Source organism: Thamnophis elegans, chromosome 5 (genome assembly GCF_009769535.1).
Source record: "Thamnophis elegans isolate rThaEle1 chromosome 5, rThaEle1.pri, whole genome shotgun sequence".
In the NCBI taxonomy this organism is placed as follows: Eukaryota; Metazoa; Chordata; class Lepidosauria; order Squamata; family Colubridae; genus Thamnophis; species Thamnophis elegans.
The window spans coordinates 99,380,168-99,399,405 of NC_045545.1; the positions used below are offsets into that span (position 1 = coordinate 99,380,168).

The 19,238-nt window shown below is 49.4% G+C and overlaps 1 protein-coding gene across 1 annotated transcript in view; it reads right to left on the reverse strand.

The window, feature by feature from the left end:
* RPRD1B (regulation of nuclear pre-mRNA domain containing 1B) overlaps positions 1–19,238 on the reverse strand; it is a 311,941-nt gene that overhangs the window by 2,457 nt on the left and 290,246 nt on the right. Inside the window, exons 2-6 of the mRNA XM_032217917.1 lie at positions 14,959–15,088; positions 11,459–11,592; positions 8,330–8,442; positions 4,411–4,537; positions 3,205–3,380 (exon numbers count right to left, since the gene is read on the reverse strand). Coding sequence (XP_032073808.1) covers positions 3,205–3,380; positions 4,411–4,537; positions 8,330–8,442; positions 11,459–11,592; positions 14,959–15,088 — 680 coding nt within the window. The remainder of the gene's footprint in view (positions 1–3,204; positions 3,381–4,410; positions 4,538–8,329; positions 8,443–11,458; positions 11,593–14,958; positions 15,089–19,238) is intronic.

Consider the following 19,238-nt stretch of genomic DNA (forward strand, 5'->3'; position numbering starts at 1 on the left):
TTTTACTTCTCTGAGGCGCCTGGAGTTTCCACGAGAGAATTGAGCAGCCACCTGAAATGCCTTAATAAATAAATAAAGCTGCAAAATGCCCCCCAAGCACAACAGTATCAACCCACAGCACAGGTGGGGCCATCACACACAGGAGCCGTGAACCTGCCCAGCTGCCTGAAGGGAGGCCTGCGGCTCAGGGAAGCGCTGATCTGCCCTCTTAGCACAGCTATGGGGGGATGTTACGGGAGGGATGGGGCAGCCACAAAAGACCTCTGCACAGGCAATGCCTCCAGGAGAGAGAGAGAAGCAGGATAGAGGAAGGAAGGAAGGAAGGAAGGAAGGAAGGAAGGAAGGAAGGAAGGAAAAGAAGGAAAAGAAGGAAAAGAAAGAGAAAGAAGGTAGATGGAAAGAAAGAAAGGAAAGGAAAGGAAAGGAAAGGAAGGAAGGAAGGAAGGAAGCAAGCTGGCTAGATAGATTAGATAGATAGATAGATAGATAGATAGATAGATAGATAGATAGATAGATAGATAGATAGATAGATAGATAGAGATTATAGATGCATGGATGGATATAGACAGGCAGACAGACAGACAAACAGATAGGACCCTCTCTTTCTTCAAATTAGCAGCATAACATACCAATAAATCACTAATAAAATAGGGCCGTATAAAGTGGCTGCTTTGGGGAAATAATACTTTCCAAGAAGCACTTATCCTTCAGACACACACACACATACACACACACACACAGACGCTTCCTGTGGGCTAAAATACATCTATTAATGGCAGCTCTCAAACTATTTATAGCCCTTGCAGCCGAAAGAGTTCCCCAGTCATCTGCCCAGTTCTATTCTGGCTGCAGCCGGGAGCCCGGCCAGGGGGTGGCAAAGGCAAGACAGGGAATGCCAAGGGTTCCGAGTCAAGGTTTTCCAACACAGACAGACACACACACACACAGAGCAGACAGAAGAGGACTGAGTTAAGCGTTGAATCGGGAGTTTTATTTGGGATAGGAGGAATCTCTTCAAACATCTCTGGAGATTCTCAATCCTCCAGGCCATGGTTGCCCCAAAGGTGCTTCCCCCCCCCCACCTCCCACCCCAAAGGCAGCTGGACTTTTTGTTATTTTTCCCCTAGAAAACAAGAAGCTTCAGAACTGAAGAAGCTTCTTGGATGAGAAGCAAAACATCTTCAAAGAAAAACAAAGCCCAGTTGCCTTTGGGGGGGGGGGAGGATAATGCCCCTTTGAGACTCTCTGAACAGTGGTGGGGGGGGGAGGAAGATACAGCAGAGATTACACACTATTCTCTCTCTGAAAGTGGCTTTCGAGACAGGAGCCCAGTCCCAAAGCCAAGATGGAAGCTGCACTGGGGCAGGGAGGGGAGGGGAGGCAGGCAGGAAGGAAAGGAGGCAGAGAGGAAAGGAGGGAGGGAGGGAGGAAGAGAAAGGGAGGGAGGAGAGGAATGAAGGAAGGAGGGAGGAGAAAGGGAGGAAGAAAGAATGAAGAAAAAGGAAGAGAAGGAAAGGAGAGGGAGGGAGGGAGGGAGGGAGGGAGGAAGAGAAAGGGAGGGAGGAAAGGAATGAAGGAAGGAGGAGAAAGGGAGGAAGAAAGAATGAAGAAAAAGGAAGGAAAGAAAGGAGAGGCAGAGAAGAAGGAAGGAAGGAAAAAGAGGGAAGAAAAGGGGAGGGAAGAGGGAAGGAAGGAGGGGGGAGGAAGAGGAAGGGAAGGAGGGGGGGAAAGACAGAGGATAAAAGGAGGGAGGCAGGGGGAATTGACTGCTTTTCCATGCCCCAAAGCCAAGAGGACGAGGGGGAAATCAGGCAGGAGGAGGAGAGGAGCTTCTCAAATGCTAGCAAGGCTTTCATTGGGGGGGGTCGGGTCTTGGCTCCATTGGAATCCTCTCTCTGTTGGAGGGCAGGCCCCCCCACCCCACCCCCTGGCTTCCCCTGTAAGGGCACGTCAGGGGCTTCCCCCTCATCTCATAAAGACCTTTTTTTAAACCTTGGCAACTTTAAGACAGGTGGAGTTCAACTCCCGGGATCCCCCAGCCAGCTCCCTTTCTCCATCTCCCTCCCCCTCTTCCTTCCTTCCTTCCTTCCTTCCCTTCCTCCATTTCCTCCTTCCTTCCTGAAATGCCACGAAGGCTCTGCCCTCCCGCGTAGTGTGCTGGGAGCTTTCCTGCCCTCCTTCAGCCACAAGTAGCCCTCGTGTTATGGCCAGGATTGAGCTCAGCATTTCGGTTGCTAAGGGAGGCCTGGGGTAAGTGGGCTATGCCCTATTTCAGTGGTTCCCAAACTTGGCAACTTTAAGACTTGTGGACTTCAACTCCCAGGATTCTCCAGCCAGCTCTGCTTATTAAAGTACTTAATAATACAACATGAAAGGGGGGGGGGGGTACTACAACTAAAATCCTTAGAGGTATTGAAAGAGGAGAAGGTAGTTCAAACATGGTTCCAGTATGGGCAATTACAGGCCAAGTGGAAAATAGATCAAAAAATTGGTTTTATCCAAGTTGAGGATAATCTGTTTAAACAAATAAGAGATCGAAGTTTAATGCATATAAAGAGGATACATAATGTACTAATACAGATAGATTCGGAAACAGAATTAGTTAAAGATTGTATGATAAAGTGGGCTCAAAATATTGAAGAACCAATAATACATGGGAAAGAATTTGGGTAAGAAATGTGAAATTTACGCACGCTCAAAACCTGAGAGAAAATTTTTACAAGATGTTCTATAGATGGCATTTAGATCCTAAAAAGTTGGCTTCTATGTATCCGAACTTACAACCCAAATGTTGGAGGTGTGGTTCTCTCGATGCTACATATTTCCATATATGGTGGACCTGCCAAAAGGTTAAGGCATTTTGGATAAAAATTATGCAAAATATCTTTAAAAGAAGGATAAAGTTTACTCCTCGGTTATTTTTACTAGGTTTATGTACTGACTTTACAGTGGTAGAGACTAACTTGGTTCTGCACCTAATAATACAACATGATATTGACTATGTAATACTATACATGTGATTATATGCTATGAAAATGGAAAATAAAAAATTTTCTATCGCGGAAAAAAAAAAAAAAAGGCAGACAGACGGACTTGTTAGCCCGAGAGAGAAACTCTTTGCCGTGGCTGCTGGGGCTCCTGATAAAAGAAACCCTTGATTTAAGGGTTGGGGGTGTTGAGGGGGTCAGGACAGCCAGGGCTCACCTCTAGCTTCTTCTCCTTCTCCGTCAGCACGTCCTTCTGCGCCTGCGTGTATTCAATCAGCATCCGTGCCAGCTGGCGCCGGTCTTCCAGTTCTGCGGCTAGCCGCCCGTTGTACTCCGCCAGCAGCAAACACGCCTCATCCACCGTCTTCGACAGCCGCTCGGCCGCTTCTTTGTCTGCGCACGGAAGAGGTTAAGCGCCTTACAGTAAGGGGGCCACACCGCAGCGGCCGCCCTTCTCTACACACCAACAACCACACAGCACAGGTAGTCCTCAACTCATGAGAGCCCGAAAGGAGACATTGGTTAAGTGAGTTTTGCCCAGTTTCCCTCGTGGGATTTTTCTTCTTCTGGAAATTGGCAAGGAAAGGTGCTAAATTGCAATTACAATATGACGGAACACCACAGCCAGTTGTAAATGGGGGCCAGTTGCCAAGTGTCCAAATTGCGATCGTGTGATCCCGGGAGGGGGGGGTTGCAGACAAGGGACCTCAGGCCTGCCACACTTTCTGTTCTTCTACTTTGCATTTTCTATTGTGGGGAAACGAGAGGGGGGATTGTACGGAGTTAGATGCTATGTAGCCATAACAACATTCTTTCGAGAAAGCCAAGGTCATCCTTTGTCTCTGCACCTGACCGGAACTGGATGGGTGGAAGCTGCCAGCGTGACAGCGGGAGATTGGACCATGGGATGGACTGGTGTGTGTGGGGGGGCAAGATCTTGAACTTCCAACTGGGTGGGGAAAACCGGGAAGCTTTCAGATTCGGGTTTCCCCAGATGTGCCAACATGGCTCTCTTCATAAATTGGGACTTTGAGTAACACTTTTGCCTCGGACTCTGATTTACTTTTGGACGCTAATTGGAACCCTGACAGACAGTTTTCAACTGTTACTATTAAATATGAGTTTAGGCTGTGGCTTCTTCAAGGGCCATTGGAATTCCAAACTGTCGGTTAAGTTGAGGACTACTTAATACCCGGAGTGGGGATATTTTGGTCCTTTTATGACTTGTGGACTTCAACTCCCAGAATACCCGAGCCAGGAATTCTGGGAGTTGAAGTCCATAAGTCTTAAAGGGGCTGTGGTTCTCCACCTCTGACTTATGCCATTCACCTTCCCACTGGAACTCTTACACACCCAGAACCCTTCCACGTCTACTGGGGTTTCTCCCAGCCAGCCGTCTTTGGCCCTCTGAGCAGAGGCTCACCTGTGATCTTCTCCAGCAGGGACACATCCTGAACCTCCTGGGGAAGGGAAGCGATCTTCTGCCGCACGGTGGCATCGCCCGAGGCGGCGTTCTCCAAGTCTTGAAGGGCTTTGATCAAGTCCTCCGCCTGCCCGGGGGAGACAGAACAAGAGGCCCACTGTGGCTTCCCCAGAGAGTCACCCCACCGCGCCCCCCCCCAAAGTGCCACCCACCCTGCGGGTACTTGCTGTCCGGAGGAACAAAGGTGGCCACAGAGGGTCAACTGTTTGGCTGGTGTTGTCCGGAGCGCCCTAGGCTGCCCGTGCAGGTACTGGACTATCAGAGCAATAAAGATGGAAGGGACCTTGGAGGTCTTCTAGCCCAACACTTTGCTCAAGCAGGAGAGCCTAGAGCAGGGGGTTTCCAAAGTTTAAGACCTGTGGACGTTAATTGCCAGGATTCTGGGAGTCTTTCTTTCTTTCCTTCTTTCTCTCTTTTCTTCCTTCCCTTCCATCTTTCTTTCTTTTCTTCCTTCCTTCCCTCCCTTCCTTTTTCTTTCCTTTTCTGTTTTCCTTCCTTCTTTCCTTCCTCTCTTCCTCTTCCTTTCTTTTGAATTCTGGGAGATGAAGCCCACAAGTCTTAAAGCTGCCAAGTTTGGAGACCCCTGCCCTATACCATTCCGGAGAAATGGTCCCCGTGATGGAGAACCCACAACCTCTGGAGGCAGGCGGTTCCACTGGTTCATTGTTCTCCCTGTCAGGAGGGGGAAAGGCCTCTCTCTCCGCCTGCATGTTTACCTGCCCAGGTGACCCTCAGCCAAGCCCCGTGAGCTTGGAAGGGGTGCCCAGGTCGACTCTCGCTAAAACCTTCCTCCCAGGGAGGAACCAGGGAGGTTTAAAAATGCCGCTTGGGGCTTCCTTGGTCGCTTCTTTGGGACTGACTCAGCTTACGACCAAAATCGGGCCCAGAATTACCACAGCTCAACAAGGCGGCTCTTAAGTGAGTCATGACAAGCTTGAGGACTCTTTGCTCTAATTGTTATTCATTTATTTAGTATTATTTTTATAAATAACTCAAGGGGGCCAACATAACTAATATTCTTCCTTCCTGCCCTCTATTCCCCACAACAACAACCCTGTGAGGTGGGCTGGGCTGAGAGAGTGGGGAGGAAAGTCGCCCAGCGGGCTTTCGAGGCTGAAGCAGGACTAGAATTTACGGCCTCCTGGCTTTCTTTTCCATTAAGTGAATCCTACGGTCATTAAGTGAGTCCAGCCGCCCCCACTGGTTTGCCTGTCGGATGCTGGCTGGGAAGGTCATAAAGGGGGACCATGGGACCCTGCCCCCATCCTAAGTACAAGCCGGTGGCCTGGATTTGGATCATGGGATTATGGGAGACGTGGCAATGGTTGTAAGTACGAGGACTGAGCGTTAAAGTCGCTTTTTTACAGCACCACTGCAGCTCGAAACGAGTGGTGCAGAGGTGGCCTAGAGGGGGAGCTCTGGCCTCACCATCAGGAGGCTGTGGGTTCGATCCTAGGTAGAGGCGGATATTTCTCTCTCTGGGCCCAATGAGAATATATCTGCTGAACTAAACTCCACATTGGCGACAGGAAGGGCATCCGGCCATTAAAACACTCTGCTAGCCATCCAGTTGCCCCAACTCTACCCAGACGCAAGGGACTACGGGGGACATTAAAAGAGGACTCTAAATGAATGGTTGTAAGTTGAGGCTACTTGTACACATGAAAGGCAAGGGGGAAAAACCCAGAATTGTCATATTTAAAGAAGGGTTGATCTCCTCAATTACTTTCTCAAAAGTTCTTAATATTCCACCCACTTGGCAAGCGATGACGGAGCCTTCGCCAGCCTGCCTGTTCGGGAGCGTTGGCTTCCTCCCCAAGAGCCCAGAGGCCCCGTGGCCACAGGGGGGACATTTTCCGGGGTGTCTGCCAGATGCCTGCCTGGGAAGTTCAAAGGAAGGCCGGTGCTTTCCAGAGATCTCCTCCTGCGGACAGATCCCTCACTCGCACGGCATCCCTTTGAAGCCCCACATCTGCGGAGTCTCCTCCTTGGTGGAATCAATGGAATTTAAGGCCGAGGCTCCATCCCAGGAAGCCCAAGAGGCCCCCTCCAAGAGGGAGCAGAGGGATGAAGCCGCTCTCCTCATTAACGGAAGGGCCTTTTCAAGCCCTTTTAAGGGGAGACGGGCCACGAGACCCCCAGGGGCGGGGGTGAAGGGCTCTGCAAAGTGCCACATATTTTCCAGGGAAGGCAGGGCAGGCAGGCAGGCAGGCAGGCAAGGAACCGGGAGATCACTGGGCTTGTCCTGGCCAGGACTCGCAATTCCCGCCTCTGTGATTTCGGAGAGATTCCAGAGATGAGGTTCCACTGCCCTCCCCGCTCACCCCGGTGACAGCTGCCCACCATTGGAACACATCTGGCCCTTGCAGAGCAGCCCCTCCGAAGGCCTGGAGGACCTCACAGCAGGTGCCCCAGGTGCCCAGCAGAAGGAAAAGGGGAACATGCCCCCCAGAATTCCCATCACACCCTGCTGGTGGCAGGTTCCCCTTTTCCTTCTGCTGGGCACCTGGGCCACCTGCTGTGAGGTCCTCCAGGCCTTCGGAGGGGCTGCTCTGCAAGGGCCGGATAGTGGAGACACACATTGATCTGTCTCTAATCACCTACCTTATCTATTTCCATCTCCCTATCAAGTCTCTCTCTCTCTCTCTCTCTGTCTCATCTACCAATGTATGTATATATCTATTTCTATCTATCATCTTATGTAATCACATAGGAAAGATGGCATAAAAATTTAATCAAAAAATAAAACTTACCTACCTTTCTACCTACCTATTTCTATAACTGTATCTATCACTATTTCTCTCTCTCTCATCTATCCATCCATTTATATCATCTATCTATCTATCTATCTATCTATCTATCTATCTATCTATCTATCTATCTTTCTATCTATCATCTATCTATCTATCTATCTATCTATCTATCTATCTATCTATCATCTACCATCCATTTATTCTGTCTGTCTGTCTCTTTATATAATATCTCTATCTAGTCTCTATCTCTTTGTCTAATCGGTATCCAATATCTATCTATCTATCTATCTATCTATCTATCTATCTATCTATCTATCTATCTATCATCTACCATCCATCTATTCTGTCTGTCTGTCTCTTTATATATCTATCTAATCTCTATCTCTCTTTATCTAATGTATCCAATCTCTATCTATCTATCTATCTATCTATCTATCTATCTATCTATCTAGCTAGCTAGCTAGCTATCATCTACCATCCTTCTATTCTGTCTGTCTGTCTCTTTATATAATATCTCACTCTATCTAATGTCTATCTAATCTCTTTATCTAATCTGTATCTATCTATCTATCTATCTATCTATCTATCTATCTATCATCTATCTATCCATCCATCCATCCATCCATCCATCCATCAACTATCAATCATCTATCTTATCATCTATGTCTGACCTCTGTTTTATCTCTATAATCTCTACCGTTAATTTCCTACCTCTGCTGAGTGAGTGACTATCTATTCTATTTATCTCCATCTCCATTTAGCTTTGATTTACCACCTCTCTCTCTAAACCCCTACCTTCTCTGTCTGTCTATCTGGAGTGTGGAGAGACATCATGCAATAACCCTTCAATGAAGGGCCAGGGGCTTTAAGCAAATGAAACACTTTCTCCTCAGCCCCCAGGGGGGCCTTCCAGGGGTCTCCAGCCAACTCCTCTTGCTCCCCATCAGCTGCAATCCTGGCTGAGAATGATGGGCATGGGAGTGCAGGAGAGAGAGAGATTGGGGGGGGGGGGGGAGGAAGGGAAGGAGATCCGCTCCCCTGCCCTGCCGCGCATGTGAAGGGCTCCCCCTGGTGGCTGCCTGTGGCTCTGTCTCCTGCCCGCGTACCAGAAGGGGCCCAGCGTTGGCGTCCTGTGGTGAGTAGCTGCCAGGGTAGTCGTCGTCCTCCTCCTCCTGCATCTGCTGAAACGTCCTCTTCAGGGACTTCTTCTCCTCTGTAACTGAGAAGGGAAAGGGGCGTTTCGCCTTTGCAACTTGAAGATGGGCACAGCTGAGAAAGAAGCCACCGGCATGCAAAAATGGAAGGCCTGCCAGGCCGACCTCAAACAGCTCCTTGGCCACGGGGCTGGGAGACCTGCAAGGTAACCGATTGCCCAGGACACGCCATGTGCCCCACACCCCAGAACAAGCCGATTCTGCTCCTCTGGGCCCCCTTCAACACTGCATTGCACACACACAGACACACACACCCCAACCTACAAGCTGAAAAGGGCCCAGGGTCCCCTTATACCAGTGTGTCTCAACCTTGGCTACTTGAAGATGTCTGGACTTCAACTCCCAGAATTCCCCAGCCAGCCATTTTGGCCTCCCCAGTTTTCAGGAGGGCGGGGGGTCGTGCATGCATGCATGGGGGAGGGCAACAAGGAGGGTCATGTGTGCATGGACGGGAAATGCGCAGTGGGGAATTGAATTATGGGTATCGGCGAACGCTTTCAGAACCCGAGCCAAAAAAGGTTACCCATCACTGTTCTATTCTATTCTTTCTATCTCCTCCCCTCCCATCCTATTCCACTCCATATTCTCTATTCCATTCCATCCCATTCTCATCCCATTATTCTATTCTCCTTCATTCTATTCTATTCTATCCCATCCCATATTCTCTATCCCATCCCATATTCTCTATTCCATCCCATTATTCTATTCTCCTTCATTCTATTCTATTCTTTCTATTCCATTCCATTATTCTATTCTCCTTCATTCTATTCTATTCTATCCCATCCCATCCTATTCCATCCCATCCCATTCTAATTGTGACCGCAGCTACCTGGGATTTTCCCCACAAGACACGCAGCAGATGCTGGCCATTGCAGGGAGCCCTCCGGTCATTATTCAAAGCCTCAGATCAGCCAGGATGCAACCCCACCCGTCCTCCCTCCCCTCCCCCAAATAAACCACACGACCTGCATGAGAATTTGGAGGCTTTTTGGCAGGTGTCAAGCTGGAGGCAGATGGCTGGCAGCTGTAGGAGAAGGGATGCCAGGAACCAGGCCTGGCAGAGAAGCCGCCGCAGCAGCTGGCAGCACCGAGGGAAGGCGAAGCAGGAGCTGGCCCAGGGAGCATCGGCTGCCACCTCCTACAAAAAGATTCGGTGTTCCTGGCTGCCTTCCACAGCTTCCTCTTTCACCCAGCAAGCAGGGAAGGCCAGATGTTCTAAGGCCAGGCTCTCTCGAGCACTGGTAGAGGAGGAGGAGGAGGAGGAGGAGGAGGAGGAGGAGGAGGAGGAGGAGGAGGAGGAGGAGGAGGAGGAAGAGGAGGAGGAGGAGGAGGAGGAAGAGGAGGAGGAGGAGGAGGAGGAGGAGGAGGAGGAGGAGGAGGAGGAGGAGGAGGAGACATCTGCAAAGGGTTCTTTCGCATCTCAGGTGTCCTTCTGGACCAACCTTTCCCAACCTGGTGTCCTCCTCCCCCCACCCCCACCCCCAGGTCTGTGCTGGATTGCAAAGGGAATTCTAGTCCACGCAGCCAGATGTGAGATGTGCTGCTTCAGGATGGAGACTCACTGAAGGTCAAAGGAGAGCCAAGAAGTGATCCACCCCCCATCAAGGGCCCATCACTGGTCTAGTCACATCCCCAAAACCACTGTTGGAGCCAAGGTGGTGCAGTGGTTAGAGTGCAGCACTGCAGGCTACTTCAGCTGACTGCAGTTCTGCAGTTCGGCTGTTCTAATCTCACTGGCTCAAAGGTTGACTCAGCCTTCCGTCCTTCCGAGGTGGGTGAAATGAGGACCCAGATTGTTGTTGGGGGCAATATGCTGACTCTGTAAACCGCTTAGAGAGGGCTGAAAGCCCTATGAAGCGGTATATAAGTCTAACTGCTATTGCTAACTGCTATTGCTATTTGTTACCCGCACAGGCTTCCTTGCCTGATATCCATGTTGAGATGCAGGGAAATTGTAGAATCCCAGGGTTGGAAGGGACCCTGGAGGCTCTCTAGTCCAACCCTGGCCCAAGGCTGGAAACCTTATGCCCGTGATAGCAAACCATGGCACGCGTGCCCCAAGTGGCACATGGAGCCGTGTCGCCGGTTCCTCTTCTGAGTTTCTGGGCTGCACACGACGATCACCTGGCCTTTGTGGGTGCCTGGTCTCCCGTTTCCCAGCGTGCCCATGCGCGCCAGCCAGCTGATCGGGGCACGCGCATGTGCGGCAGGAACCAGAAGACACACTTGTGCAGGTGGGAAAGCAGAAGTTCATTTCCCAGCGGGCGCATGTCCCCCCCCGGGCAGCTCCTCTTCCTGGTTGTGGCCTCCAACAAGCGTGCATTCGTGTGTGCGAAATGCTCCCTTTTTGGCACTTGGGCCGTAAGGCGAGGACTACCTGTACTGAGACGGTCATAATTGCGGGAAACGGTCATAAGTCACTCCCATACCAAAGAGTGGGTGAAAAGGGGGCCGTGGGTCGCTTCCCTCAGTGTCGCCGCAGCTTTGAACGGTCACTAAACAGGCTGTTGTAACTCGAGGACTACCTGCAATCTGGAAATTGAGCGCAGCAGGGCCTTCCCTGGGGCTGGATTTCTATTTCACCCAGGAAGGAATGAAGGGAGACCAGGATATCCATCTATTTCCAAACTACTTAGCTTTCGTCAGCTAGCCGGGTTCGAATCCCAGAAGGGGAGAGCCGGCTGACGAGAGCTAAAGAGCTTGGAAACGGATCGATATCCTGGTCTCCCTTCGTTCCTTCCTCGGTGAAGCTGGATTCAACCCAAAAGGAGCTTGTTGCGAAGGTTCCTGGATTTGGGGGGTCTGAGAAGCGGAAGAGAGTAATTTTTTTTTAATGTGTTCTTCCTCCGTTTTTAACTCTTCCCTTTTTAAAATTTATTTTCTGTAAGCAGCCCGGAGTCCTTGGGGAATTGGGCGGCCTATAAATCCATTAAATCAATCAAATCGATCAATAACTCCATCCCGCACTTGGGAGGACCAGGTCTCCCCGGAGGGAAAAAAAAAAGGGGGGGCTGGACCTACCTTTGGGTTGGGGGCTATTGGAGTCCTCCATGGACAGTTTCAGCTGCTGTATGAACTCCCCGCCATACACGCTCCTCTCCTGCCAGATGTTCAGCAGCCGTTCCAAGGGCTTCTTGCACCCTTCGTCTGCCTCCCTGGAAGGGGGGAGGAAGGGCAAAGGGTCAGGCCTGCGTTGAGCCCCGATTTAATCCCGGGTGATATTTGGAATCGCTGACCCAAAGCTTCAAAGGCAGGAAAAGGAAACGGGGGTACCATAAAGTCCTAGGGCTGGAAGGAACCTTGGAGGTCTTCCGGTCCAACCCCCGACCCACCCTACTCTTCTCATCTGCCAGCCCCCTTTGTCAACCCTGAAGCTGCCCTGACCGAGGCCATTGTGGAGGCTGCTTCAGGGATGCCACACTGGAGCTGAGGGAGAGGGAGGGGGGGGGAAGAGAGAGAGAGCTGGGGTTTTGTAGCCAAAACAAAATACTTTCTCCTGAGAACCAAGGTCATTATTCCCACAGGTGGCTGGAGAGAGGAGGAGTGAAGTTCCCAAGCGACCAGAGAGCACCTTGATTGGTCCATGGGGCTGATTTTTTGGGAACGGAGGAAAAACTTCCACTTTTAATTAGTGGGAAACCGTGGGAACCTTTAGAGTGGGTTTTCACCAGCCTGTGCCAGTAAGATTTATCTCCAAATAAAACTGTCCTTCGAGGAATCTACCTGCCTCGGAGTTCTGTTTGCTATGGGCCTATTACTTGGCACCTTTGTGAGGGGCAGAGCAGTTAAGACAGTGTTTCTCAACCTTGGCAACTTGAAGATGTCCGGACTTCAACTCCCAGAATTCCCCAGCCAGCTGGCTGGGGAATTCTGGGAGTTGAAGTCCGGACATCTTCAAGTTGCTAAGGTTGAGAAACACTGCAATAACAACTGCAGGGACTCATGAAAAACGTGGCAAGAAACGTCTGTAAAATGGGGCTAAGCTCACTCAACGTGTCTCGTTTGGCAGCAGCAATTATGGTCATAAGCCGAGGACCGACTGTAAACGTGCAGCCCTCTTCCCGATGCCTTGGGTGACGTCCGTCCTCAGCCCAAGCAGCCTGCAATCCCCAGAGATATGGAGGTGCCTGCTTGGGGAAGCCCCTTCCAGAACCTGCTTTTCCTCATCTTTCCCATGATCCATACCTCCCAACGGCCGATAAGATCCCACAGGGTGGGCCTCCTTAGGACGCCGTCAGCCGGACAGTGTCGGCTGGCGGGCCCCCAGAGGAGGGCCTTCTCTGTGGCTGCTCCGACCCTGTGGAATCAGCTGCCCCCAGAGGTCCGGACATCACCCACCCTCATGGCCTTCAGAAAAGCTGTTAAAACCTGGCTGTTCCGTCCGGCAGGCCTGGGGCTGCTGGCCTTATTATGTAGGCTCCAGCCCCGATCAGAACGTATGTGAGTTGGAGAATTTTAAATCTTTATTTTTATTTTGTTTATTTTTTTCTTTTCTTGTTTTGTATGAGCCGCCCAGAGTCCTCCGGGATTGGGCAGCCTATAAATTTAATAAATTCAATTCAATTCAGACAGCGTCCGGGCGGAAGGCCTCCTCCTCCTCCTCCTCTAAATAATGTCACACGAGTCTTTAACTAGCTCGTAATATATTAGCTGCCAGGAAAGAACACGGAGGCGCTCGGTTTATAGCTTGCCCCACAGTGAGGGAAGAGTCACCCAGTGACAGATGGAATGAGTCAAGCAGAAAGACAATCTGGGAAAGAGAGAGAGAGAGAGAGAGAGAGAGAGAGAGAGAGAAATATCTGATAAATCCCCACCACTTGGGATGCTGACCTCTCTTAAAAGCCTGTTCAGATACAGACGAGGCTTGCGGAATATCTGACATAACGACACAGAACTGCCAACTGGGATCTGAAGGAGGCGTACGGCTATTTCTACAGGGGACGATTGGCACTGCCAGGCGTCCGGCCGCTATTCTCGAGTCTCCAAACGTGTCAAGGAGGCGAATTTGCCCAGGATCTGAAAATATTCGGCGGTGCACGGAGGCCTTTTGTGACGCCTGGCCACTGTGTGGGCACGAGAGGGTTTAGCCGCTGTGTGTCGATTGCTGTCTTCTAGGGGGTTCTCCCTTTTCCTACGTCAAATGCCTCTTTCTTCTCTGCTCTCCCGCAATTTATTACATTTCTTTGCATCGCAAAGAATGAAGCTATAAATACTCCGAGACATCGTCTGGACCCGCGGCGGCCACTGCGCCTTTCCCAGGAGAAGAATTGTGCAAGTGGGATGCGGTCACTCAGTATCTAGACTATAACTCACCCTCTCCTGGTGACTGGCCCCAAATGAGCCAGCTGGCTTGAAGGCTTAAAGGCGGGGAGTGGAACTCCCCATCTCCTGGTGATTGGCCCAAAGTCACCCAATTGGCTTTCATGCCTAAGGCAGGACTAGAACTCACCGTCTCCTGGTTTCTAGGCCAGCACCTTAACCACTTGCTCTTAATTGAAGTTGGGAAGGAAAAGACCTTTAATCTAAAATGTGGAAAACATAGAAAGAGGGGAAAGAAAATGGCAGAAAAAGAGGTAGGGGCCCAGGAAGTCTGCCGTTCGAATTTTTGAATTCTAATTTTTTAAATTTTTTCTTGCTGACTGGACAAGTGTTTATCCCAAGTACAGAGAAGGCACCTTGGTACTCAACGCTTTGAAACTCATTAAATTTGATACTCAATGCAATTCTGACATGAAAATGTTGTGCTGGTGCTCACCGGTTGCTTGGTATGCAACGCACAAGCTGGAACTTGTCGGTGTGGGCTGCCTCGTGACTCACTCCATTGTTCCTTATGGGAAAAAATCTGATTGGCACTCATCATTTTTGGTATTCAGCGCTCCTTCCAGAATTAATCGACCACGGGAACCGAGGTACCAGGGTATGTTTAAACCAGGGGTCCTCAAACTACGCCCGCAGAAGCCATTAATCCGGCCCGCCCGGGACCACGACGCTGCCCTGCCCACATCGCCCTGCCTACCCACCGGCCCCCACCCACCTTCTGGAAGCCAGTGAGGCCAAAAACGGGACTCGAGAGGATGAAGACCCTGGGAATGTGGTGGGAGCAGGAATGGATTTCCAGGGGGGAAAAATTGCAGACTACAGGAACCATTTGCACCACTCAGGTAACCCCGAGGACACAGGCAAACCTCCAAGTGGCCTCAACGACCCTCTAAAAGGATGCAAATGACCAGCTGTCTGCAAGGATAATCAATCCTTCCCTTCCCCACCATCCAGTCAGAGCTGAAGAAGCTCCTTGGATGAGAAGAGAAAGGTCTTCAAAGAAAGAACGAGAAAGCCCAGTTGCCTCTTGAAAAAACCACCTTTGGGACACAGGAGACATGATATTTCAGCAGCAGGAGAAGGACCCCATATGCTCAAGCTGCCTTCCGTTGAAGTCGTTCCATGAAAGGCACCGAGGCAAATCTGACATCCAGCAGCCAACAACACGCAGAACAGACAAGGCAGGAAGGTGTGGTACCTACCTGGCCACATGTGAAAAAGCATCCACGAGCACCGATTCGAATTCCTTAGTAAACTCGGGTCCCTTCTTTTTACTGTTCTGGATGACATCGTTCGCCAAGTATAGGAAAGTCAGTTTCCTACTTGATTTGGCTGGCAAAGGAAAGGAAGAAAAAAAAAAATATCTAGGTAACACGACATTGGAACTTGCCTCTCAGATTTCTCATATTTGCAGGTGTTTGGAAACTGTGGTATTTTTTATTTTTTTTAACCACCGTGTATTGATCTCCTGCCTGGAATCTGATAAAGGAGATGGCCTAGAATCCATCCACATTTTTTAAAAATATATATGTTTTATTGATAAAGGGTAGGACAAGAAGCAATGGGTGGGAACTAATCAAGGAGAGAAGCAACTTAGAACGGAGGAGAAATTTCCTGACAGTTAGAACAATTAATCAGTGGAACAGAAGTTGCCTCCAGAAGTTGTGAATGCTCCAACACTGGAAGTCTTTAAGAAGATGTTGGATAGCCATCTGTCTGAAGTGGTTTAGGGTTTCCTGCCTAAGCAGGGGGTTGGACTAGAAGACCTCCAAGGTCCCTTCCAACTTTATTATATATATATATAATAAATGTTGTATTTGTGCTGATAAATAAATAAAGGGAGACTAGTATATATCTATTTCAAGCTATTTAGCTCTCATCAGCTAGCCATACCCTTACTGGGATTTGAACCTGGGCTATATTACATACTAGGCAGACTTCTTAGCCATTAGGCCACAGGCTCTTATCCGTTATCATATATAATATATATATATATATAATAAACATAAAAAACTCAATATGAACAGTGTGTTGTGTATAATTGGTTTTGAATAACAAAAAGGTAATAAACGTAGTAGCAATCATAATATGCATATCGTTGATAATGGTCACATAGTAATATTGGCATTAGCTTATCCATAGCAGAAAAACATTTATTATATGATTAATCATTCTCTTAATCTTCTTCTTTTCTAACCTCTGTTTCTGTTACATAATACATTGAGGGGACAGAGAAAAACAGTCTCAGAAACAGACTGCCGTGTGGCTTTGATTTAACCAAGGTCTCCGAGCGGGGGGGGGGGGGGGGGATCTGTACAGGAACGTGATCTGCAGTTGGAGTGACATTACAGAGGTTCAAGAACGTCAGAAAGAGGAAAAGTTTAAAGGCCCAGGAAAATGAAAACAGCTAACCTGATGCCATAACAGTCTTTATTTATTTACCATCTTTACACTCTGCCCAAATCTGCAAAGACGAATTTTCAAAACCACAATTATGAGAATGGCAGGTTGTCCTTCAGCTTGCAATCATTCATTGACTGACCTTCCAAAGTTACAATAGCGACGGGGGGGGGGGGGAAGTGATTTACAACCACTCCTCACACCGACAACAGTTGCGGCATCCCGAGGGTCACGTAATCAAAATCCAGGCGCCTGCTGGGCAACGCTGCATGTATTTACGATGGCTGCGGTGTGCCAAGATCGCAGGATCCCCATTTGCAACTGGGCCAGCCAGCTTCCAAGAAACAAAGGCAATGGAGGGGGGGGGAGCTAGATTTGCTTAACGACAACATGATTCACTTAACAACTCACTTAAAAAAAAAACCCTATAATACCCCTGAGGACCATTTGCAATGAACCAAATACAACGATTTGGAATTCGACGGATTTTGTTTGTTTCTGAACCCAAGCAGGAGAGGAACGGTGCAGAGGGAGGGGGAAGAGGACATTTTAAAGGGGGTGGGGGCTGCCACAAAGAAGGCCTGTCACTCAGCCTGTGCCCATAAACGTTTTCCTGGGGTGGGGGAATGATTGTTAACTGACCGTGTCTCAATATCCTAACTCAGGGTTTCTCAAATGTAAGCAACTTTAAGAGGTTTGGATTTCAACTCCCATAATTCCCCAGCCAGTGTTGCTGGTTGATGCCAAATCCGTGTGTGTGTGTCTGTCTGTCTGTCTGTCTGTCTGTCTGTGTGTGTGTGTGTGTGTCCCCGTCCGTCCGTCCGACTGCATCAACAGAGAGATAGAATCAAGATTACAAGAAGCGATAGTACCATTTTTTCAATACTTTGATAAGACCATCCTTAGAATCCTGCATCCAGTTTTGGTCGCCACACTATAAAAAAAGATGTTGAGACTCTGGAAAGAGGGCAGAGAAGAGCAACTGAGATGATGAGGGGACTGGAGGCTCAAACATACGATGGACGGTTGCAGGAACTGGGCCTGGCTAATCTACGGAAGAGAAGGACCAGGGGAGACAGGAGAGCATCTTCCAATATCGGAGGGGCTGCCACAGAGAGGAGGAAGGGGGGTCCAGCTATTCTCCAAAGCACCTGGAGGCCAGACAAGGAATAAATGGATGGAAACTGACCAAGGAGAGATTCAACCTAGAAATAAGGAGGAATTTTCTGACAGTGAGGACAATCAACCAGTGGAACACCTTTCCACCAGAAGTTGTGGGAGCTCCATCACCGGAGGCTTTTTAGAAAAGACATTTGTCCAGAATGGTGTAGGCCAGGTCTCTTGTTCAAGCAAGGGGTTGGACTAGAAGACCTCCAAGGTACCTTCCAACCCTGTTATTCTAAAATTACCACTGAGGGGTCCTAACCCAAAAAGGGTCATGGGATTTCTAGAAGCACATAGACAAGTGGGAAGTTAAAGCCCACCCCTCTCCTGGAGAAATGAAGCATCCTGGAAAATATTGAAAAAGGCAGAATATTATCATTTCCCTGGATCAGAAATGGAGAAATGTGTTTTGAGGCAGGAAACAGACTCCCTCCTAATAGCCCCCTCCTTTGTCAATGGGCCATTAAAAGGCTTGAGCCAGTCTATTCTACATAACAAAGACCTCCCCCCTTCTGCTCCAGGGTGATGGGATTAAGCCATGATAGGATTAGCCCTCTATCCCTCTCACCACCGGGCACCTGGGAAGAAGCGATGCTCAACCAAACCTGGACTCAAAACACAGCCTAGAGAGCTGACCCTGCATGGCCCCCATGGGCGTCTGACAACCAATCAGAATGCAAGCTGAAGATCAAAGGCCAGAGAGGGCATAAAACCAGGGACTTTCAGCATCTCTGCTTCTCTCTTCTTCTTCACCCAACATCTGGAAGCCTCTGATCCCCCTTTTCTGTCCAGGAGCTCAAGCCATGTGGCCCTGTCCACCATCAAACCATCTTTCCAAGCAGCCTCCGTGTTTCCAGTGTCTTTTCCCCCCACTTGGAGCTGAACCCAGAAGGACGTTTCTCCCAAAAGACATGAACCCCCTCAATAGGCTATGTAAGAGGCCAGCCACCAGCCCAAAAGAGGAGAAAAAGACCCCCGAGCCCCCCTCCAACCATCAGCACTCAGATCAGCATAGATGAACTCCAAGGTCAACTTCAGACCAACAATCAAGGAAGCCATGTCCCAATCAAGAAACTGTCAGAGACATCAGTAAAACAGCCCTTCCAAAGGATCTCTCAGACTGCCCCCCCCCCAAACACAGCAACGAGGACATAAATTGTCAGCAAATCACACTCCTTACTAGCACTGATGATGTTCCCTAGTTGGGTCATGAAACATCTGCAAGAAAGCAAGAAAGCTCAGAGAGCCCCAAGGACCCCATAGTTGTTGTTGTTGTTCACCTCCTCCTCCATCTCCCCCTCCCTTTCCTCTCCTGCCTTCCTCCTCCTCCTCTTCCTCAAACTCCACTCCCGCCTAGTGCTGATGATGTTCCCTGCTTAGGTCATGAAACGCCTGCAAGAAAACCACCAAGCTCAGAGAGCACCAAGGACCCCACAGTCCTCCTCTCCACGATTCCCACTCCCTTCCAGCAGTGATGATGTTCCCTGTGTGGGAAGTTATCATCCAGCCCTCTCCCAGAAAAATGAAATATCCTAGGGAAATATTGAAAAGGCAGAATATTTCTCTGGATGTGAAAAGAAAGAAACATGCTTTAAAAGACAGAATAGTTGCCTGTAGCTTCCTGCCCATCCCCACTTTGTCAATAGGCCATTGAGAAGGCCAGGCTAGCCCACTTTACATAATAAAGACTTCCCCACTGCAGCTGTAGGGGGAAGGGATTTTACTCAACTCTCCACATGGCATCTGAGAACTCGTACCTGTATTCAAAACAGCCTAGAGAGTAGCCCCCTGCATGGCACCATGGGAGTCTGACAACCAATCAGAATACATTTCTTACACAGGAACAGGAAACAGAGAGGTGGGGCTGAACAGGTGATAAAAAGCCTAGCAAGCCCCTCCCTCAGCCCTTCTCTTCTTC